The following is a 24742-nucleotide window of genomic DNA, read 5'->3' as shown; positions in this document are numbered from 1 at the left end:
AGACGGCTTAAGTACAACAGACAGCCTCTCCACACTCTCTCTCTTCCCGTTAGGAAACCGGCGGGCACATCCACGCACTCGCCCCCACAGTCCAAGTTCGACTCGAGTGCGTACGCCACATTAAACCGCAACTCTTCTCCTCGTGTGCACAAGGCCAGCAATCATGTGAAAAGAATTATTGGCGGGGATTTGAAGTAAGGATTCACCGACTTCAGTAAGGTGTAGGCTGAGGCATCATGGCGTTTTCTTTTTGAGCAGTGGGATGGTTCACGGAGCAGGATCGATATCTGGGATTAGAGAGAGCTATAACCCGGTGACACTGATTTTAATTACATTTAAGAATATCAAGATGTGCATACTGATTGTAGGATAAGGAGACATTGGCATATTTTTTTAATTAGGATTTTAAAACAGCATTTGTATTAATTGAGTGTGTTCGCTGGAGTGATTTATACGGTTACATGTATAGAGTAGGATGTCAAATCAATTCTGCAGTAGCACTTTTTTGTCACCCCAGTTCTAGCCCTAGTACTAGCCCCAGTGCTAGCCCCAGTGCTAGCCCCGGTTCTAGCCCCAGTGCTAGCCCAATAGCTACTTCATGGCTGTTTACATACTGAAAGAGTCTGCATTTTTAAATCGGAACTCTATCTGGATTTAGTTTGGTCAAACGGGGGAAAACCTGAAGAATGGTGATCGGCTTCTTGAAACAAACAACAGGATGTTTTGTGAGCACTGCAGTGGGAAATCTGGGTGAACATTGGTTCATGTTGGGGAATTTGCAGCGACATTTGCAGTAAAAAAGGGGATTTAATGAATTGAATTGCAGTATAGCGCAAGGAATGCAACGGACAATTATTAAAATATATAACCATTTGAGAACACTTCCATTCAGTTGGTTTGTATTCTGTTTCTCTCTCTTTGCGTCGTTAACACGCCGAGCGCATACAGAGCTGGAGTCACACGCTGCCCTGACTTGGCAGTAGATCAGCTCCGGCCCTGGGGCTTCAGACCCACAGCTGTAATCATTGTGTTTTGTCTGCAGTGAAGATTGAGGACTGCTGAAAGTGGAGCTGAGCACAGAATGAATTCAAGCACCACTGAACACACACACACACACACACACACACACACACACACACACACACACACACACACACACACACATAGCAAGACAGCATGAAGTACTTTCATGTGCTACTTCAAAGCATCAATTAAACAGGAGAAAAGCTAGATAATAACCATAAGGTTATCCTCATCATAATGAGGCAACGTATTTGTTGTGACACATCAAAAAAATCCCACAGCCTCTAGCCGGCACATGGAAATACATTAACACCACAGAGGGCTGCTGAACGCACAGAGGCGCATGCAAATAAGGGAGTGCGTTTTGAAAGACATCTTAATATTTGACAAAACCACAATATGCTGTGACTTCAAAGTTATTTTGGAAAGGTAGCTAAGCTGGAACAAGGACAGTTACATTATGTTACCACAGTTTTAGAGACAAAGGCATCACCTATAAAGAGGCTCTATATTTCACAGAATATTTGAGTCCATGTTTGAGGGCAAAGCAGTTCTTATGTGCCAAAAAAGCATGAACTAATTCATGTGTGTCTTCCCATTATATATAAAATGTGTACCAAAAACTCTGGAGACAATACGCTTATGTGTTCTGCCATGCCTTACTAAATGAGGCACACAGCGTGCTAGAAATGAAAAACCATATGTTCAAACCCTTAAATATAATATAGAGCCTCTAATTCAGTAACAGCAGCTCAAAAGCTACATTGAACGAGCTGATGGGATTTCTTTGAATGAACAGATTGTTAAAACATTGAGATGTAGCTGATTTACTGCACGTTGTGTAGAGCAGACTGCCAGGAGTGGATAAGGCGCGCCAAGTGTTTTCACCCAAGGTGCATAGCGAGAGACGGCAAAGATGTGATGAGGACGGAAACATTGTGTGGAATGGACCACGACTGTGCATTTATATTTTCACTCATTTGGAACCAAAGGCCGAATATGTTGGGATTTGTTGTTGATCATTGATATATTTATACAGTATGTTGCCAGAAACACACACATTAGACACTGAACCCAAAACATGTAGAGTAAAAGGAAAGTGAATTATTAAAAACAACAGATTTGCCATGTAAATAGTTTAGGGAAAAGAGTATGTTGCATATGAAATCACTGTGAAAAACTGTTATATGACATAGCAATGTTAAAAAAATAAGAAAAAAAATGGCTGGACAAATATTATGTATGTACTATTTTCTATTGTCAGAATTCCTTGCTACTCTGCGTAAACTGCTCATTTCGGGCCACAGATCGCTGACACTCTGCACCCAGCATGATGTGTGAGGGAGATCAACACAACAGCCAAGTCGCCCACTTGTACTGGTCTATTCCTAATGCTGACCACAGGCCTGCGGAGAGGAACCTACATCTTCAGACAATCAACATGAATCGACACTCCCAGCACCTATAATGCCAAGCTGAGGTCGATGAGAGCAATGCAGCCAAGTCACAAGTAAAATCAAAGCAATGAACTAGTAGCCAGTCACATACAAAATAAAATAAATCTGACCAAACTTCAGAGGGAGAGGAAGGAAACCATTTCCAGCTCACAACATGCCAATCCCAGATCATTAGCACCAGTGCACAGACGTGGAAAAGGGCTTATCCAGGGGGTTGTGGAGTAGAAAAGAAAAGGCTTCTGTGAGCGTCCCCTCCTCATAGAACAAAAGATGAAAGCTAACCACTCTCCAAACTTCACATGGCGTGAGGAAATTGCTGACTCATGCACTTTAATAGCAGAACGCATCAACTTCTCTCAGGCAGGAAAGAGGCCATTGATTGGGAAGGTCGGGGGCAAATCATTCTGTGTGCATATCAGGATAACATCTTGATTTCCCCATGTGACATGAAAATCTGATTGGGACACAAGTTGGTTTTAGTAAAGACCTAAAATCCAATGAAAAAAAAATAAATATATAACTATAGAAAAAGGCACAGAAGTGTAGCATTTTCTGGGCACTTCAGTTCTGGTCAATAATATATGTGGAAGTAAAGTTATTCATATAAGTAGATGGATTGTCTTAAAAATTTGACAATCTTCTACACACTCAGATTCTAACAAAGAAGCAGTATATCAAATTAAAAAGAAGATTGTGGTTCAAATCCCGGCTCCTCGGAAGTGTCCTTGGGCAAGATACTGAACCCAAATTGCCCCAAAGGCTGTGCTATCGGCGTGTGAATGTGTGTTCATGAGTTAGATTCAATTAGCTCCTGATGTGCAGGCGGCTCCTCTGCCATCAGTGTAAGAATGTGTGTGAATAGGTAACTGAATGTACTGCAAAGCACCTTGAGTGGTCGGAAAGAGAAGGCACCGGAGAAATGCAGGTCAAATTACCATTGACCACCTCATGAGGTGCTTGTTTTCAAATATTCATGTCAGCCAATGAAAATTCTCTCTCTGAGACACCGTAAAGGTCGGCTTGGGCGAGACATTGATTGCTAAATCTTCAATTATAGCCGAGCTTTTATTTTGTGCTTGTTTCTAGTGTTTTTGACAGTTTCCCTGACAACACCTAGGAACTCCAAAAATCCTCTAGTTTTCTCGATGTTAAATTGCATGAGTGTGAGATAATACAATTGGACTCATTGGCTCCACAAGAGTGTCAGCTTTCCAGTCAACTTGTGCAAATTCAAGACTCTTTTTATTCGAATACACCATTTTAGAATTGGCAAAAATATTACATTCATGCCACATGCAAAAAACAACTTGCATTGGATTAAGTGTGTATTTTTATTCAGATATCTTGAGATGGAGAAGTTCAGGGCCCTGTGTGAATATGAGCATTCAAGCCTTTTCCTCAACAAAATGTGCAACTTCATTTAGCCCCCTTTCCAATAAGCTAGTATAGTAAAAAGGATAGGTTAGTACCAACTGATGCCTTGGATCGTCTAGAAACTGCATATGTGATTTGAGGAACTGGATGTGCACCAAAGGTGGTTAAAGCAATCAAATAACAGTGTCTCTAAATCCTTAATGGCAATATTTGGCTGTTTTGATGATCAAGTAGCTCTCCAACCTAGACGTAAGTGGGTAACTGGTGGCATGCAATGCAATATGGAATTGCAGGCCAGGGAAAATTAATCTCTTAATAATAACTTCTGCTCCATCCATAATTGTTATCGATGTGTACAACGTTGTGTCTGACATATGATTCATGCTCATAGCAATTCGGAATCTGGCTATCGTCCTGATCATGCTCTCTGAAATATCCTCCAAATCAGATTCTGCGAGTGGCTGCCAACATGGGAAATTGGAAAGTGAAGGTAGCGACTGCAACCAGACAAGCTGTGCTCGAGCCAACACTTTTTCATCCAGTTCAGATACGAGATGGTGCTTACAAGAAACTAGGGCGATACATGCTGACGGGGAGGTAAAGGAATGTTGCCGCTGAGCGCACTTTTCGACGTGCGGGCTCGTGGACACCAGGAGGAGAGTAGATGAACAGCTGCAAGCTTCGGCTGAGCAGACACAAACGCTGTAGTTTATTACAGCTGAGTAGATGTCGAGCTGTGATTCCCCTTTAATGCAAATTAAGTTAACTGAGGAACTTTTCCTTGATAACCAGGTACCAGTGTGATGTGTTTCTCCTATTTGCTCCCACTCCTACAGATCTGGGGTAGATCTCCAATCTAGACCCCCTCAAAGCACAATGATTGGACATCAGGGGCATCCGTTCCACCGCATCTCTCTCGCTTTCAGGAAAAATGTGCATTTTCTGGAAAAATGATTGCGTGTGCTGCTGGATGTAGACACCCCATCCTGACAGTACCTACTGCTATTCCTCTTATTCATGCTGTATTGAATATCTGGGACACACAAGTCTTTTCCTTCAACATAGGGCCCAGGGTCCATTTCCCAAAGGTATCTTAAACGATAAAATGATCCTAGCACATAGATTTAAAACGGGACCTCTCAGTCTTAATACGCTTTCAGGAACCACGACCCAGGATCGGCCTGCCATTATTGAGCGACGTGTGCCTTAATGTATTCAACCCCTTTCAAGCAGGGCGTGGTCGGAGAGACAAGGGGATTATTTGCACATTTCTTCACAATTCCATTTAAAGACACCTTTATTTTCCAGCTGGGGGAAGATTTAATTTGATATTGATCATTTCCAAGTAAGTGGGATTAGTCACCCGCTTTTGAAATACATTTATAAATGGGTGAGAGCATCCTGTCTTCGCAGTGATCACCCGCATTTAATTCCAGAAGCTCAGCCCAAGCACTTCCTGTCACTTTGCATGAACCGCACCGATGATGTTCTTCCACTCCACCTGTCTGTGTCGCTTGGTTAGACCTGCATGGCATGGATCCCTGTAATATCTAGTCATAATACGGCACACAGCTCATTTCACTCAAGCTCTGCACACGGGCCGAGAATGTGAGACAAACGTTGCTCTTGCACAGCATGAAAAATGACTACGGAGTGGAACAGTGTAGAAAAGAAAATTATCGTCCCATCCACAAGCAGAGTTTCCTCTTGGCCTTTGGCTGGCGAGTCATTCATTTCGTGTATCCAACAATAACCTTTTGGGTCCGATCAATTAACCCTTTGCTTTAACCTCACTCCAACGAACACTTTCTCCTCCTCCGTTTAAGTGTTTCTACCATTATCATGTTTGTAGTATTAGCCTACGCGTTTGCACACTTTCACCTCTAATTATACGCCTGCAAAGGGAACTATTTTGCCAATGACCTCGGAGAGGACGTCTCTCAGCGGTGTCCTTCGCCAAGTTTGCAAGGCGCTTGACCCGTACGCATTCAATTTCAGAGGCATTATCTGCTTAGAAGGGTGACACAATATACGTCTTAACATCCCGGAGTTAAATCCTCAACAACAAATAAGATGAGACCGGCCCACGCTGATGTATTCTCCCTAACCACAAATACAGTGTAAAGTCTCTTCACCACTGGCTATGTGACTGGAAAGATTAATAATCCCCACATAAGTAAGCATGCATAATATGGAAAGTTGCTCAGTGTTGCATTTTTGCATCTAGATGGTGCTACGTTATTCTGTCAAGAGTAGGTGACCTCATCACGGTTAATGTCTCATTTTCAGTATTAATGTGTCAATGGTCATAACGACCAGTGACACGGGCTGCATGTCTACGATTACAATTATTTGGAATCTTTCTGGTAATGAGCTGAATTTATTGCAGTGGCAGAAGGTGGCGGTGCCGATGTGTCACATCTCAAAACTGCGCTAGTGTGGAACTGTGGTCCCAAATTGATCTTTAACGAAACAGAATGCCAAGAGAGTAAGCTGAAAGCAATTTGGATAAAATATGTAAACAAAGATCCAAAGAGTAGGAAAGAGGCCGTTTCTGAAAGTGACAAAGAGTAATCTTTCTATTCTGAATAAATGGAATTATTCTCCTGAAGATATTTTAGATTTAGGTGATGCTTCAACAGACAGATGGATACATGCAGGAGATTAGATACAGGGGAGTGTGAATCTCTTATGAATATGCAAATAGGAACATCTTCAGTCATAAGTTTTGAATCTGACTAATTAAAGTCACTTTTTTATGGTATTCCTCACATGCCACACATTACATCTGGTTTCTTCATCAGTTTCACAATTTAAAAGAAAATATCTACATTTTCAAGGATATCAAAAAAACGATCTGAAATGTTGAGGAAATTAGTTGTGGAAGTAAATAGCGGCATCGTCCTCAAAGCAGTTTGACTTTTGTCCCGAACGGCGCGGTTCCTCAGTGATTTAACACGTCATCTAGAGGTCACACATCCTAATATTCTAATGTTTTCTTATTTTTCCTTTGATTTGCATGCATTTCCTCCATCACTACAAACTTGTGTTTTGCCTTTCATACTGAAAGGAATGCCGCCAAAGAGAAAACGAAGCAATCTAGTTTGAATAAAGCAACTTACAAAGTAATTTTCCGTGGACAAGCTGTGACACCAAAATAAGCTTCCAAATACAAATATATAGTTATAATAGTTAATAGCTGCTTGGCTTACACCTCCCTTAACGCACATAAACACATCTCAAACATGTGGCCTCATGCTTATTTCACATTATACAGGAAAGTATGCATCGGTCAAAAGGGCAAATACCACTGCCCAAAACCATGAGTACCAAAAGTCTGCATCCAGTATGCATAGTGAAATTAAAGACTGTGCAAATGTTATAAATCCTCTTGTTCCCAAAGTCTGTAACAATGTGCCAACAAAACAGTCAAGTTCTGTTTAATGACTTTGTGTCCTACCTCTGGTGTGGCTGGGAACCCGCCGTCGGCCCGTGGACGAGCTGTGCATGACGTGCTGGTAGTGAGACATGTCCGTCGGCGTGTTGGGAACACGGAAGCTGTCCTGGAACCTCTGCATCAAATCCTCCACGGACTCCGTGTTTGGGTCAATGGCTACGGAAAAAAGAGATCCAAAGTGAAAATGGCAGTCTTGTCATAAAGCTTTAAAGTGAAGATCATTTTTTTTTTTCAAAGAGAGACAGGCAGAAATATACGGCATATGTATAGCTAAAATACACACATAGATGCATGAAGGCAAACCTTGCTTTTTTTCCTCCTTCTCATAATAATAATAATTATTTATTCAATTTCCTTCTGGCCTTTAATTGATTCTGTCAAATTGTTATTGCCTTAATGCTTCCCCTGAAGGCTCAGCCCTGAGGAACGACTGCAAAAACAACTGTTTTGTGGGGGAAGAGGAGGGAGATTAATTACAGTAGAAAACTGCAGATGGAAAGGACAGGGAATTGGCAGACATGTGAGCTTTCTAGATATGCAACTAACTAATCTATGATAAATTAGGAGTAGAGAATATATTATCCCCTTATTGTGTCTAACTCACACAAACAGGTCAAAACACGGGGATATCATGATATCCACCGACGTGCTGTATGCATCTGTTCCTGCTTTATTTGGCTTGTGATGTGTTAATTCAGGTTTGTATGTGCCATCACATGTGCAAGTAGCATTTACTGAGAGTTTAGGGCGAGAAAGCTGTGGCCTGAAACCAACAACCGCTCTGAAAAACAGCTCTCCCCAAACTTAGTAGTATAAGTATACCCACCTCCAATGGGATGAGGCCATTCATCACCCCAACCTCCACTATCCCCACCTATCATCAACATCTTTTGATCTGTCAGTCTGGCTCGGAGGTGTACTCTTGCCATGAATAATGGTGATGTGTTGCTCCCAGTGGGCGCTCAGTGTGCATGCCGATGAGCGCGCGGGAGCGCAGGAAGAAGGAGATGAAGAGGGCGAAAGTGAAGAGGCAGGAGTGTCCGCATTGTTTTCTGATATTATAAATGAGAAGCTAACAGCAACAGAGGCGTCGGGCGGTGCTTCAGTACAAATACTCCCCCTGCAATGGGACATAGCTGTTGGGTTTAATTTGCGGTGAGCTCGCTGGGTAATAATGGTTGCGTCAAAGGGGGGATTGCTGTTGGCGTGTCCGTGGTAACCGGGTGCACGAGATGATGCAAAGTGACCATGACCTCATTGACAGATGCTGGCTTATGCCTTCAAGTCAAATATATCATTTTGAAGATTAGCAAAAGACTTCAAAGTGGTTTGGTGCTGGAATATACCTCCAACAAACCCTGATCTCTTTTCTTTAAACCATTGTATCCCCCTAGTCTGAGAGAGGTGTGCTCGTGGCTTTGAAACCAAAACCGTTTAGCTCCCCTCTTGTAACCAGCCCGTGTCTCCTCAAATCCTCAAAGCATATTGGCTCCGATAAGTTTTAGCTCTTCTGTTTGGGCGTTAGTTAAGTTAGTCGTCCATTTATCCTCAACTTTAGGGGGGGGGGCGGCTTGTATGCAGCACGCTCACTGTTAACTTTCAGAGGCATTGAACAAAACACATGGTAAATGAGCATTTATGCCGTTTTCTAGACAAAGCTGCTATACGTGGGTAGTTGACGAGAAGCCACCGACCAGAGGTAGAGCATCACAACACCCATTCTCACAGAAATCGAAGAGGGAGTCAGGAAGTCGAACGTTTGATTTTTTTTTTTTCGCCAACACATGAAGACTTCTCCACAGCCGGAGGGCTAGATATGTACTTTCTGGACAGATCCCCATCATACCAGTGTGTTCAATTTTCAGAATCTCTGTGTTATCACTATACAAATTGATCGAAGGTTCCCCCGAAGGCAGCCGAAATACGAAAAGGGGCGTTAAGCACACTTGTTGGTGTTGAGCCTTTGCTAAGCGTGCATCAATTGAGTGAGAAGCACTACAATCAATAATGCACCACATGTAGTGTGATGATGATAATGATGATAATTGCTGGGAATTTGAGTGAGTCTTGAGAAAATAATCCTACTTCTTCATAAGAGGTGGATCGATGCAAGTTGAGCGATGGGTTACACTAAAACTAGACTTCTTATTTTTAAGACAAATGAGACGATGTTAAAAAATGTATACCCCTGGATCCGTGTCCACCCATGTGGATATATCCCCCACATCCCTGCTGCTTAGTCAATTAATCAATTAGCTGAGTGCTGGAAGCAACGGCCAAAGGTGATGTGGAGAGGAGGCTGCAAAGTATGACTGCCATCATAGTGTGCATGGGGGTTGAGAGGTTTGGTGTGGAAGAGGGGAGAGGTCGCCAAAAATCAGAGGGCAGTCAAAATCCATAACATTGGAGCTGAAAACCCTAAAGAAGCAGTACAAGGCAGCTGGTGAGGAGGAGCGTGGGCCACTGGATGAGCTGCGGTGCATCTTAAGAAAGAAGCTGTTTACCCTGCACAGGGCCGGGCAACACAGGAGGCGACGGAGGGAGAGGGCTAGGAAGAGAACAGCCTTCATTAAAAGCCCTTTTGAGTTCACCTAACAGCTCCTCGGGCAGAAGAATGGAGGATGCCTAGTCTCTTCCAAGGGGGAAATCGACCAACACCTGTCCGATACATTTAGCAGGATTCAGGACTGCCCACTCCACTGAAACGGCCCTCCTCACTGTGACCGAGTCCCTGCGAGACGCCAAAATATCATCCAACTCCTCCGTTCTCATTCTCCTTGACCTATCTGCTGCATTCGACACAGTCAACCACCAAATTCTCCTCTCCACTCTGGCTGAACTTGGCATAACCGACTCTGCTCTCACCTGGTTTACATCATACCTGACAAACCGCACCTTTCAGGTCACATGGAATGGCTCTATGTCCAAACCCTGCTCTCTGGACACGGGTGTCCCTCAAGGCTCAGTATTAGGACCGCTTCTGTTCTCACTATACACCAGATCACTAGGTTCTGTTATCACATCGCATGGATTCTCCTACCATTGCTACGCTGATGACACCCAGCTGTTCCTCTCTTTTCCCCCGTCCTCTGACGCTCACATTGCAACTCGCATCTCGGACTGTCTGGCTGACATCTCTGTCTGGACAACTGCACATCACCTCAAGCTTAACCTGAATAAAACCGAACTCCTCTTCATCCCAGGGAAAGACTGCCCTCGCATGGACCTGTCGGTCACTGTTGAGGGCATCACAGTATTTCCTTCCTCAACTGCGAGGAACCTGGGTGTAATCCTCGATGACCAACTATCCTGCACCCCCAACATCACTGCTGTGGCCCGATCCTGCAGATTTGCCCTCTACAATATCCGCAGGATTCGGACCTTCCTCACAAAGGATGCAACGCAGCTCTTGGTCCAAGCACTGGTCATCTCCCGCCTTGACTACTGCAACTCTCTCCTGGCCGGACTCCCGGCCTATGCGATTAAACCATTGCAGCGTATCCAGAACGCTGCAGCACGCCTTATCTTCAATCTACCCAAATTCTCCCACGTGACCCCCCTCCTCCGTGACCTCCACTGGCTCCCTGTTGCAGCACGCATCCAATTCAAGACGATGACACTGGCCTTCAGGGCCATCAATGGAACGGCACCTGCCTACCTTCAAACACTGGTCAAACCTCATGCCCCGAAGCGAGCACTCCGCTCCTCTACTTCAGCTGGCCGGCTGGTACCACCATCGCTGAAATCAAACAAATGTCGCTCAGCAAAGTCCAGACTCTTCTCTGTTCTGGCGCCTCAGTGGTGGAACGAACTCCCGACCAATGTCAGGACAGCAGAGTCATTTGCCATCTTCCGAAAAAGGCTCAAGACTCACCTGTTCAGACTTCACCTCGACTCTACATAGCATGACCCACTAACACCCTCCCTCGACCCCCCCCCCCCCCCCCCCCCCGCAAAAAAAAAAAAAAAAAACTCGGTTCGTAGCACTGTTACTCTTGAAGTACTACTTTACTCAGATGAGGACCTAGCACTTGTTCTATTTTTAGCTCTTACTGCATCGGCAATGATACGTTGTGGTTTCTTTGTTTCCTTCTTTTGACAAATGTACTTATTGTAAGTCGCTTTGGACAAAAGCGTCTGCTAAATGACCTAAATGTAAATGTAAATGTAAATTTAGCGACCCCTCCAGAGACCAAGAGCTGGGCATGCCTTGATAACACCACCAGAGCCTGTAGAGGTGTTCGATCAGAGGGAGCCACTTCTGAAAGAGGTCCAGGAAGTGGTAAGGAAGGCAAGGTGTAGATCAGCAGCAGGACCTTGTGGAACATCCTACAAGGTGTACAAGTACTGTCCCAAGCTGCTACATCGGCTGTGGAGGATCCTAAGAGTCGTCTGGAGAACTGGAAAACCCCTGAAGCAGTAGCGGTATGCAGAGGGAGTATGGATCCCAAAAGAAGAAGACTCCAAGACCATCAGCCGATTCAGAATCATCTCGCTCCTAAGTGTTGAAGGAAATATTTTCTTCAGCATTTTGGCAAAGCGGTTGGCAGACTTCTTCCTAAGAAATGGCTACATAGACACCTCTGTGCAGAAAGGTGGCATACCAGGTGTCCCAGGCTGCCTAGAGCACACTGGCGTGGTTACACAGCTACTCAGAGAAGCAAAGGAGAACAGGGGTGATCTGGTGGTGCTGTGGTTAGACCTGGCCAATGCCTATGGCTCTATGCCCCACAAGCTGGTACAGGAGGCTCTGGAGAGGCACCATGTTCCTGCCACAGTGAGAGACCTTATCCAGGAGTACTATGGTGATTTTAAGCTGAGTCTCTCATCTGGATCAACAACATCAGAGTGGCACAGGCTTGAGGTGGGAATCATCACAGTCTGCACCATCTCAGTGATCCTGTTCAATTTGGCAATGCACATGTTGGTAAAATCGGCTGAACCAGAGTGCAGAGGACCCAAATCCAAGACTGGAACACGGCAACCACCAATCCGTGCCTTTATGGATGACCTCACAGTGACAACTGAGTCAGTACCTGGAGCCAGATGGATCCTGAAGGGTCTGGAAAAGCTGAGTGAATGGGCCAGGATGTCATTCAAGCCAGCAAAATCCAGATCTGTAGTGCCGCTATCTAAGAAGATGGCTGGGACTCCCAAGGAGCTTAAGCAGCATCGCCCTCTATGGAAACACCTGCAAGTTACAGCTCCCACTAAAATCCATCGAAGAGGAGTTCAAGGTCTTGCGTGCAAGGGAGGTGCTGCAGTTCCGTGAGTCTAAGGACCCCAAGGTCTCTGGGGCAGGGGTAGAGGTCAAGACTGGAAGGAAATGGAAGGCAGAGGCTGCAGTAGACCAGGCAGAGTCACGTCTGCGCCATGGTGTACTGGTGGGAGCAGTGGCCAGAGGAAGGGCCGGACTAGGTACCTTTCAAAGCCCCCGGTTTGACAAGGCCCGGGGGAAGGAGCGGAGGCAGCTAGTCCAAGGCGAGGTGAGGGCGGCGGTGGAGGAGGAGAGGTCCAGCAAAGCAGTGGGAATGGCTCAGCAGGGTGCCTGGACTAGATGGGAACAAGCTGTGGAGAGGAAGATCACGTGGGCTGACCTCTGGCGGGCAGAGCCACACCGCATCAAGTTCCTCATACAGGCAGTCTATAATGTCCTACCCAGCCCGTCTAACCTGCACACCTGGGGTCTAGTCGATACACCAGGATGTGCCCTGTGCCGGAGAAAGGGAACCCTTGAGCACATCTTGAGCTGTTGCCCAAGAGTTTTGGGGGAAGGCCGGTATCGCTGGCGGCATGACCAGGTGCTCAAAACAATAGCAGAGAGCATCCAGGTCACCATCAGTAGCTGCAGGTGGTCAAAGCCCTCCAAGCAAACCATCAGCTTCATCAGAGCCGGAGAGAGGCCAGTAAAATCATCCAGGGTAACATCAGGGCTCCTAAACACCGCACAGGATCGGCAGCTGAATGTGGACTTGCGCAAACAGCTGAAGTTCCCCCAGCATGTAGTCAAGACCACCCTGAGACCTGACATTGTCCTGGTGTCCGAGGCAACAAGGAACCTGGTCATGTTGGAGCTCACTGTGCCATGGGAAGATCGACTGGAGGAAGCTTTCGAGAGGAAAAGGGAGAAGTACGATGGCCTTGTCAGCGACTGCCACAACCAAGGCTGGAAGGCAAGGTGCTTACCTGTGGAGGTGGGGTGCAGAGGCTTTGCGGGGCAGTCCCTCTACAAGGCCTATACTGAAAATGTATTTTTTTTAAATGAGTGAACAGAAAATGTTAATTTAATAAGGGTAGGCAAAATAAGCTGATGCTTCAGCCTACACCTTTTCGGTCAATGTGCATTGTATTGCTTGTTGTGTTTTTGTTTTGATCTGTTTTGTATCTATACTTTTATATTTGTCTATTGTATCTGTTTTTTTATAAGACCAAAATAAACACACTAAACTAAACTGCACTTGGCATCACAGGTGAGAGAAGGAGAAGGGCCATTCGCAACAGCACAGAGGCTGCAGAGAAGGCTCCGAGGTGGCTCTGGATCAAAAGAGCAGATCCGTGGACAAATGCTGCTAGGGCACAAGCTGAGGCCTGATCAACCTCAGCTGGGTCCAGTGTTAATTTTGGCGGCTATTTTAGATTTAGTCTTAGTCTTTAGACGAAAATGCTTATTAGTTTTAGTCACATTTTAGTCATTGTTTACCTTCATAGTTTTAGTCAACGAAAAGTAAACACATTTTAGTCAACTTTTAGTCATTACTTTTAGTCACATTTTAGCACTGCCGCCCCCATGCGTCTGCTTTAAGCTGCCGGTCCATAACTTGGCCTATGTTGAATCTGTTGTCTCATTCTTTTCCTATGGGCTGCATGTGGCGAGCTATTACAACAGGACAATTCCATTCCATCAAGCTTCTAGCTGCTTCTGAAATATGGATATTATTTTGGGTAGTGTCCATGGGCGGTTTTGTTGCCAGGAATGGTCCTTTCCACTCCCTGCCCTAAATATGTGTGTATATAGTGTACTTCTTCTGTGCCATTTATGTATTTAACTTTCTCTATCACTACAATAACTCTTTGACCGTCATTTGCTCTGCTGTGAACTCCTCCGTGTCTCCCGTTTGGGCAAACACAACAACTCACGGCCAAGCGTAAATCAGGCTTTCCGATTGGCTGTAAAAGCTGCTACGGGAGTCAATACGAGCGTGCAATGCATAAACGTAACTCTATACAACACTAGCAAGATGGCGGATGAAAATAATGATCGATATACATAACAAAACGGAGAAATGCGCCACGGAGACGAGGAGACATCTAGTCACATCTTTACAACTTTACGCATTCATTTTGTTCATGTCCGCAGAACACACCATTACCATTTTAGTCCCGTCCCGTCTCGTTAACGAAAACGCAGCAGACATCTCGTCATAGTTTTTATCATCAATGATCTATTTTTAGCTCGTCATCGTCTCGTCTTAGTCATAGAAAAAATGCTTTTCACAAACATATTTCGTCATAGTTTTCGTTAACGAAATTAACACTGGCTGGGTCGCCTGATGGAGGGTGTCTGATGTTTCGAAAGACCCGAAACACCCAATGAAATCAGGAACATCACTGACGATGTGCCCTAGCTTAGCATCAGCAGATGTATCATTACAAAATTTAACAGATTTGTTAAACAGCGTTTCTCCACAAAGAATTGTGCAAAAGCAGCACTTTAAATCTTGTGTTTACCAGAAAGGTTTCCATTAGTTTCTTGGAAATAAGTCCTTCAGCATGAATGAGCATTTAGAAAATGACTTATCCACTCTGAGGGGGGCAGCCCTATTAGTTCCCTCCATCCTCTGTCCGGCCTAATAGGAGAAGGCAGGGGAAATGATCTTGAGCAGAGCCATCACACTATAGTTTAACTTCCATTAACAGTAAGAGTGCAATAAAAGGATGCCAAAAATGTTTTCACTAAAAAAAAAAAAAAAACAAGACAAAAAAAAAAAAAAGAAGGCCCACTTCTTCCATATTGCATAGTCACTTTGATCCTATTGCAGCTGCTGTTGCTTCTGGCTATGTTGTTGTAAACTAGCACGGAAGTGAGTCTACACCAACCCTTGGCTGTGAGTGGGATCTGCCTTGTGCTGGGAGAAAACATGACACAGAAACTAAAACAAAAACTCCCTACATTTTCTGGCACCGACTTGCAAGAGATTTTCCTATCGTCACTGTTTTTTCTTCAAAAACGCAAGCCCGCGTCGGTTTTCTCGCACTGATCCACGGAAGTGCGTGCTCCCACTGCCGTCCTCCCTCGTTTAAGTCAGTTCGCTCCATCTGTCCTTCTAAGAATACATAACAGGAGAATGTAACAGAGGAGGGAAGGGACGGCTATAACACGAGCTTCGGCTCTGCTGGATGTGGATTAACGAGTCTGTGCTTGTACCAGCGGATCAACATCGCCTCGGCATCTAAACTTGTAAATTATGATTTCATCAGGTGCATCGGTGCTCGTTCAGACTCCCCTGACTACAGTACAAAATAAATGAAATACTATTTAGGTCTATGCTATGACTTGAATACCTGATGGTGATCATTTACTGGAAGATGAGAATCGCCGAAATATGTAAGATATGTTCTTAAATATTTCGACAATCGCTGTGTTGTGATGGAGAGTCTCGTTTATTGTGAGGTGGAGAATAAGTCAAGGATCTTACGTGTGTGTGTGTGTGTGTGTGTGTGTGTGTGTGTGTGTGTGTGTGTGTGTGTGTGTGTGTGTGTGGATTCCCTCTTTGTGGGCATCCACGTCGTGTGAATGGAGCTATAGTGGAGTCGTTTTCTCCATCAGGCCCAGCCAAATGTGTTTTAAACAGTGATTGAGGGTATAAGGTTAAACACGTTCAGCTTACACAACATCGGTTGATTCTCTTTTTTATTTTTTCTCTCCATCTTTTAAGATGCAAAGGGCCTTCATTTCAGCCGCGGTGTCAATATGTCGGGCTTAAACCTTGACAGGAGAGCGAATAAACAAATAAAGTACTCAAAAAGGGTTCAGGGACTTTGATTCCCTGTGGACATTAACGGTGGAGCTATAGGCTCATTCAGATAGCTGGGGTTAGCAAACAGGAGCCAAAGTGGGTGGCACTTAAGCTTTGACCCGCCACGGCTGAGGAGAATGTATGACAGGACGTTTGAGGTTAACTGCTCGCATACATATTTCATGGCCTCTCAGAACGCTCTTTATCTACCTTTCTTTGTTCCATTTTGAGGAAAATAAGAGTTGCTGGGCCGAGTATAAGTGCCTGGAGACACAGTCTCCTTCAAAACAAATATATTTTTTTTCTCTAAATGTCTGTCATGAACCTATTGTCGATGTTTGTTTGTGTCTTCGTCTTCCACTGGCACCTTTATTCTAATTCACCTTGGAAATGTGCTCATGCCATGAAGTGCACTCAAAACTGTGAAACAGACGCAGGTTCGTCGGACAACATTTAAATAGTTTGATCATTTTGTTGAATTACTAATCCGCCACGATAGTCGGTAGGTGCGAGCCATTATTCACGAACACAAATAAATGTCATGCTTTTTCTCCTCCATCGGTCTCTCACTATTTTTGCTGTTATTCCCCGTTTCTCACATCTGTCAGAAGCAGCCACCGGGACATTTTATTATGACATTTGTTTTTTTCCCCAGACCCCCCGAGTCCAAACTGGCTTCTCATTTTGAGTTCAATGTCAGCCAAAGCTCTGGTGGCTTTATTTTCCTCCTTCTCATCTCCCTTATCTGCAGTTACTCCCTTATCGTGTGCTGGCAGTGTCTCATAAGCAGCGGATGTCAACATCATGCTGCTTCAGTCAACTTCTTCCTGGTGGTCTCACGGTGCCCAGGAACAGCAGATAACCCGATTTCTTTTAGTAGGACTGTTTAGGCAGGCTGTTGTTAAAGTGCGTACGTATATGCACACATTTGTTTTTGTGCATGTAATCGTCTGTGGAGTACATTGCTTTCACAGCTGTGGGCAGCAGTTTATAGAAAGTGGATTTCCAATTTTCAATCTTTTTATTGACTTCGTTGGAGAATGAAATGGCCATCAAACCAAATGATTTTTCAGCATACACAGTAAGACCAACAAAAAAATAAGAAACTCGATTGCCTGATAACATATTCAAAGAAGACGTTTTCATTATTTGCAATGTTACATCCAATGTTGTATATCTGGATGTTACTGAGGTGCCCACTTTAAACGCAATACAACTTGTTTTTCTAACTGCTGAAAAAAACTCAGACTCTCAGAGAGGTAGGATGCAGCTGTTGTTTGTTGTTGTGTACATGGACTCAGCCTTCTTATTGTGAGTCCACTAAGGTAACAGGAGCCTTGCTAGGCAACAAAAATAAACCTAGGAAGATATCTTTAAAAAGGTATTGACTGTCAGACTACGTGACGGCTTTCAAACAGGTGATTTTAGATGCACACCACAAACTCATTTGATCAACTAGTAACCATTCCCATAGAAACCACAAGCTCAGTGGTGACCTTCAATATTCAAAATAACCCAATGCCATTTTTGTCACAGCTATTCACTTATGAGTGCTAAAGAAATGACTTCAGAAAAACACATCACTTTCCATATCACTATTTCTGAGTTAGATCCAGCTAATAATGTTGGATCAAACAGTGTTGTAATTTTAATTTCTCCCGCAAGCTTTTGGGAAGCGACCCCAACACTTTTGACAAATTTGACAAGTGTTTGACATTGCCATTTTAGTTTGATTGCTTAAAAACGATTTGCTCGATAATGACGAGAAGGAAATAAAGCAGACACAGAAGAACAAGAAAAATGTGGGTGGCATAACAACGCTTGAAGTGTCATAGTCTATCTGGGTAGACTGCATCCGATTGATTTACCAAAAAAAATGTCCCCCCCCAGTGCAATTCTTTTTTCAAGGTTGTCACGATTAAGAATACCAAATGGGTTTGATTTGTTCATAATACTAACTGACACGCTGCGATTGCAACTACTGCAGTCGCTGCCAAGACTTCAGCTCATACAATAACACAGATAATACTAGATGAGGACGATGCAACGTCACTTATCACAATCGACAGGAGAGGTAGATGGATGTGCCTGTACAGGATTCCCATCAGAAGATTCACTGGTAAAAGCACTAATTTGCAGAAGAAGAGGTTTCTAAAAATAAACCTCTGGGTATCACAACAAAAAAAATGATGCTGCCTGCATCTGATGCCTGTACCTTCACAGAAAATGATATTCAGCACCAGGAAGGGCAACAGTTGTTCTGTCAGCGGAAAAAAAAAACAACACACACACACTGAAGGACTAGCTACTCCAAAAAAGCCAAATGGACAAGACAAGGCTGGCTTCCACCAAATCGCTGATACAGCCTATGGGAATTACTGTCTGTCAGAAACTGAAACCTTTGACCATGACTCGCTGTCCATAAATAGTGCTTGACCCTTATTTCTCTTAGGCCCAAGAGAATATTTCCTTACTGCAGAAAAGTCAGCGAGTCACAAGGCAATATTTTCTAGGCTCTTCAATAATGCCCCTGAAACCCTGAAGGCAGGTGGTGATGCGGCTTGGAAGATGGATTGAGGTGCTCCGAATCCATGCACGTATGTGGTGACAGCGACTCTGTAGAAATACTCTCTTTTAGGGCACGGGGTGTTGAGGTTAAAAATCATATCGTGAGAACAAAATCATTGTCCAGCCCTAGCTGCCTGTGAAAATACAGTTTGGACAACACCCACTCAAAACAAAGAAGAAGACAAGTGTTACTTAAATAAAACCACAGAAGTTGGAGAGAAATCCTGTGAAATCACCGGTGCATGTGCTGCCAATTTAACGCCACTTCTTGACATGCATGTTTTAACACTCGGGAGTCAGTTATGAGCTTTTCCCCATTCAAAGCCATCCCGCCTGGCAGCACGACAACATTCACATACAACAGCAGCAGATGTAGCCACGAGGGGAAACGCTGGGGAGATCTCTGAAGATCTCTGGACCCTGCAAACCCCTGCTGTTTTAATTTAGAGCAAATCTGCGAGAGGAAAATAAATTGAGACCCCAAGAAATTAAACAGATTTCTTTTATGATTCTTCTTTTAACACTCTCATCCTCATCCTTTATTTTCTCCTAGAACATACCAACACGCAGGCAGCATGTGGACACGTGCTCGAGACATAACTCTATCCCCCTTTTCCTTCCTCGCTCCTCTCCTTCACGGCCTGCGGAGCAAATGAGTGCAGAGGGGGATCACTGGTAAGGGAGCAGGGGTTCATACCAGCTCTGATTCCCTCTGTGATGTATTAAATGTGCCGTTGTTTTAATAGGAGCAGTCCAGTCTAGAATAATTTGACAGCCCTGCTTCTGGAAGTGTGACAGGTACACAAGAAGAGAGTAAAAGGTTAGACGGATACAAAGAAAAAGACAGAAAGCGTCGGAGGAGACGAGGAATCTGGAGATGAATGGCCGAGAGAGAGAGAAAGAGAGAAGTGCGGTGGACGAGATGGGTAGACAATGGATGCCATAGGTGTTGAAGGAAAGAGAAAGGAGATGGTGTTGGGAATGACATGCAGAGGAGAGAGCCATGAAGGATGAAGAGCATGAACATAAGAGGAGATGGCCAGGGGAAATAATAGGGGGGAAGAAAGAGCAACACAAATGAGTCAACATTCATTAAGAAGGAGAGACAATATAATAAAACACAATCATATTTGAAAATTCACTTTTTTATCTTGTGAATTGAATAGGTTTAGAATTAATCTTACTGAATAAAATAATATATTTTTTATTGTTATTGTTAATACATTTGCAAACATTTCCAACAAACTATTGTCACTTAGTCATTGTGAGGTATTGTGTGTAGAATTTAGAGGAACAACATGAATTTAATCAATTTTGGGATAAGACTGTAACATAACAAAATGTGGAAAAAGTGAATACTTTCCGGATGCATGTATGTGGAGATGAAAAAGAAGAAAAACCACACCAGGAACAGATCTCTGATCCCAAAACTAACAGAGACATACCAAAGGGATTATGCTGAAGGCATTGCCACAGCTGTAGTCACAAAAGAATATAGACACACTAAAACGGTACAAATCGTAAGTTTGACAATTTCCATACATCATAGGAAGGAGGGCATTTGAGGTATTTTTCTGCAATGGCAATTGCCAAAACACTTGAAAATGAAATTGTATTGACAAGACTTAAAAGACATCTGGAGGACTTAGAAAAACACGAGGAACAGACAGAAACTCCCTCGCTCTGCGGGATTACAACATTTACTTTCTCGAGCCTCGTCACTCCCGAGCACTGAAAAGCATGTAATGTCCCACATTTAGTCCAACACTTTTCCCTTTCTGCTAGCTTTTTGCCTCCACTTGTATATTTAAGGCATCTGCTGTTTGCAGAGGAGCGAGAATAAAGTGCTATCTATAGCTCGGCTCTTGCCACAGGCCAGAATAAAATATGGATGTGTCTCCCCATGCTGCGCCAGCTGAACATCGCGGGCCGAGCTCTGACCTCCAGCTGCTCCAGACGGGCCGAGGCTCCCGACTGACGATCACGAACACGAACCCCGGTCATGAGGTTTAACAACCACGTCCTCATAGGTAGGAATGTCTCAGCTGGGACAGTGTGGGAGACGGTGACCCAAAACTCTGGATGAATTATTCCGAAATGGTTAATAAGTAACGATGACGAGCAGGCTATTCCTGGCAGGAAATAACAGGGAACACCGACTGTAAAGCCGGATTGTATCAGATCAGCAGCTGGTAGTAGATGGGGACAACTCGTCAAATATCAATATCACTGTTCATGGACCATTGTGTTGTTAGTCACATGACTCACGTGAGTTTCTTTTTCTCCCCTGACAAGCTATCTGACATAGACGAATGTGGCCCGCCACAGTTTCATAATAAACAGAAATATTTTTACAGTTTTCAAAAGGTGGGGTCCAGGCAGTCTTTCATCCGTGACGGTGCACGGCGAGCGGCTCTAGGTCGTTTTAGAAAAGCCCGAGGTGAAGGTGTCTCACAGCTCCAGCTGAGAGCTTGATAGCATCCCTCACATGGACCTTTTCACTCTGGCTCCTCTCCCTGGGGAGGAACGGGTCCCCCTGGTCCCGGTCCGACTGTCAACCCGAGGCAGACTGGCATCAGTGTGTGTCTGCGGCCATGTCAACAATCCACTTGACCCGCCTTGAACACACACCCCATCTTGTTTACAGTGCATTGTGGGTCATATTACAATCACCCTGCTAAAATAATTGTGATTCAAAATATTACCCCCGGCACTAAAACACACTGGACTCACATAACTTATGGTCTCCCTGAATAAATAAAGCATACTTACATTGTTAAAGTGTATTTCTTTTTTAAATCAGGCTCTATTTCTCACTCTATTTATCTACCATAAGATCCTACATCCTATTTGTGGGTGTGGCCTTGTTGCCTCTTCAAAAACAAAGTAATAAACCGATGAAATGTCTGCAATAAAACTCAAAAATTGCAGGCAGTAATGTGTGTTTATGCAGACTGTATGCAACCTTAGAGGCGGCGGGGAAGCCTGGCGACACTGTGATTACTATCACTCCCCAATGACCTTTGGACTCTTGTCATAAATACGCTGTCAGGGTCGGTCTCTTCCTATAACTCATGTAGTTGTGCAGTGTGTTATTATAATGTGGGGTATCTACTATATCCACTATTATGTTGTTACTGGTTTTGGTCATTGCAGATCCTGTGTGCTGACCCAGGATGTAGGATTTAATTATTTTTTAACCTCCCTTCTGTTAGAAAATACCATTTTTTTTTAACAAATTTGCGTCTCGCGTATCTTTCTTTTTTTTTTTTTGATTGCCTTGTGTTTTCGATTTTTCTTATCAGGGTTATTCATCACACTCTGCAACTCTGAGTTCTGACTGCGCGGCGAGACACTGATAAATGTCTTCACGGCGGAACTAAATTAAACTTTTGACAGATTCCAAAGACAACAATAAATATTAAGAATTATTTCCTAGATCTCGCTCCAGTGTTACTGGGAACATTTCCGGCACATGTAGGGAACGGAAATGAAGCAGAAAAGACATTATGCAAATATAATTACGTTAGGGTGCCAATTTATCACACACCAAGATAATTCATCACACCCAGAAACAATTCCGTTAACTTAATACGCTGGAAGTAAGTCGTTTTTTCCCCGACAACTGCATATTGACCAAAGGCAGGCTGAGGAGAACAGCTGCAACTCTCAGTTCTCTCCTGAACAACCCAAAAAGGGAGACGGTGGCTTGGACAGAGTCCCGCTTATAAATGAAGGCAGTTAAAGGCATATATTCAACCTGGAACATTTTTATGATGGCATAACCTGAGCTCTTCATATCAACTGTGAATACAAATATCACCGTTTGCTTGTCATTCCTCCCGTTTTATATTGAATAACAGAATGAGCCCGTAAATCAGTCTGTTTTTGCTGCGAGAGGGTCCCGGGTTCGATTCCCGGGTCGGGCTGGGGTTCCTTCTGTGTGGAGTTTGCATGTTCTCTCGCGTCAACGTGGGTTCTCTCCGGGTTCTCCGCCTTGTGATAGACTGGTTACCTGTCTGTCTCTACATGTCGGCCCTGTGATAGACTGGTTACCTGTCTGTCTCTACATGTCGGCCCTGTGATAGACTGGTTACCTGTCTGTCTCTACATGTCGGCCCTGTGATAGACTGGTTACCTGTCTGTCTCTATATGTCAGCCCTGTGATAGACTGGTTACCTGTCTGTCTCTACATGTCAGCCCTGTGATAGACTGGTTACCTGTCTGTCTCTACATGTCAGCCCTGTGATAGACTGGTTACCTGTCTGTCTCTACATGTCGGCCCTGTGATAGAATGGTTACCTGTCTGTCTCTACATGTCAGCCCTGTGATAGACTGGTTACCTGTCTGTCTCTGCATGTTGGCCCTGTGATAGACTGGTTACCTGTCTGTCTCTACATGTCAGCCCTGTGATATACTGGTTACCTGTCTGTCTCTACATGTCGGCCCTGTGATAGACTGGTTACCTGTCTGTCTCTACATGTCTTCCTGTGATATACTGGTTACCTGTCTGTCTCTACATGTCAGCCCTGTGATAGACTGGTTACCTGTCTGTCTCTACATGTCTTCCTGTGATATACTGGTTACCTGTCTGTCTCTACATGTCTCCCTGTGATATACTGGTTACCTATCTGTCTCTACATGTCAGCCCTGTGATAGACTGGTTACCTGTCTGTCTCTACATGTCGGCCCTGTGATAGACTGGTTACCTGTCTGTCTCTACATGTCTTCCTGTGATATACTGGTTACCTGTCTGTCTCTACATGTCAGCCCTGTGATAGACTGGTTACCTGTCTGTCTCTACATGTCTTCCTGTGATAGACTGGTTACCTGTCTGTCTCTACATGTCGGCCCTGTGATAGACTGGTTACCTGTCTGTCTCTACATGTCTTCCTGTGATAGACTGGTTACCTGTCTGTCTCTACATGTCAGCCCTGTGATAGACTGGTTACCTGTCTTCACCCTGAATACAGGATAACCACAAACCGCATTCCAAACTTTGCAGCTGCGGCCCATGTGAATAATACCATTAATGAACTCTTTGAAATCCAGTGAGCGCAGCAACATTGAGGGATGTATTGACCATTACATGTGGGTGAGCAGCCCAGACCACATTTCAAAAACAACCTCATAAAGATGGCTCACGAGTTGGCATGCGATCGAGCACACGCATCGATCCGCCGTGGCCTCGGTGCTCACAAGGCCATTTCTACCGCCGCGTCTTGTTTTCCCCCTCCATCTCTTCCAAAGGTCTCACGTTGGATCGCATTACCCGGGCTCCATTTCTCATATCCGCGGACTGGTCCTCCCGTTATTTTTATTCTCATCGTTTCTGCTCCCAATCATCTCATCAGCTGCTGCATACGGGGGAGGGGTTGCGCTCATTCCGTGCTCCTCTGAAACGTCCTGACAAACACAATGCACTAGAGATTGCAGACGCCATGATTGATGCACCTGACACACCGATTTCACACTGAAGTGGGCACCGACTAGAATTGCGTGCTAAAAAATAAATAAAAAAATCACAGATTTATTGGATTTATCGCCTTAGTTTATCTCAGAAAACCATTCAAACGTCGGTGCACGCTCCCACATACGGCGCACACGTGTGTCTGCAAATCGTCTTATTCATCTCCCTAAATTGCGCCCGATGACAGCGCAAGGCTTAAGCGCTCTCTGCGGATGGGGCGGAATGGAAGAATGGGAAGTCTTTGTAATTAACTACCTCCTATTTATCACGGGGAAGGATGACAAGCCTGACTCAGTATTAATCAAAACATTACCCTGAGCTAGCTTGAGCGCGCCAGGCAGACAGCCATTTCTCATCAGTGATGTCACATTAGCGA

The 24742-nt window shown here is 44.4% G+C and overlaps 1 protein-coding gene across 1 annotated transcript in view; it reads right to left on the bottom strand.

Moving 5' to 3' along the window:
- The window catches only part of astn2 (astrotactin 2), a 232385-nt gene that overhangs the window by 139263 nt on the left and 68380 nt on the right, over positions 1-24742 (bottom strand). Inside the window, exon 4 of the mRNA XM_084036066.1 lies at positions 7315-7467. Within this exon, the coding sequence (XP_083892192.1) occupies positions 7315-7467 (153 nt within the window). The remainder of the gene's footprint in view (positions 1-7314; positions 7468-24742) is intronic.

The sequence above is a fragment of the Eutrigla gurnardus genome (assembly GCF_963514095.1).
Source record: "Eutrigla gurnardus genome assembly, chromosome: 19".
Lineage (NCBI taxonomy): Eukaryota > Metazoa > Chordata > Actinopteri > Perciformes > Triglidae > Eutrigla > Eutrigla gurnardus.
This window is presented reverse-complemented; position numbering and strand designations above follow the sequence as displayed.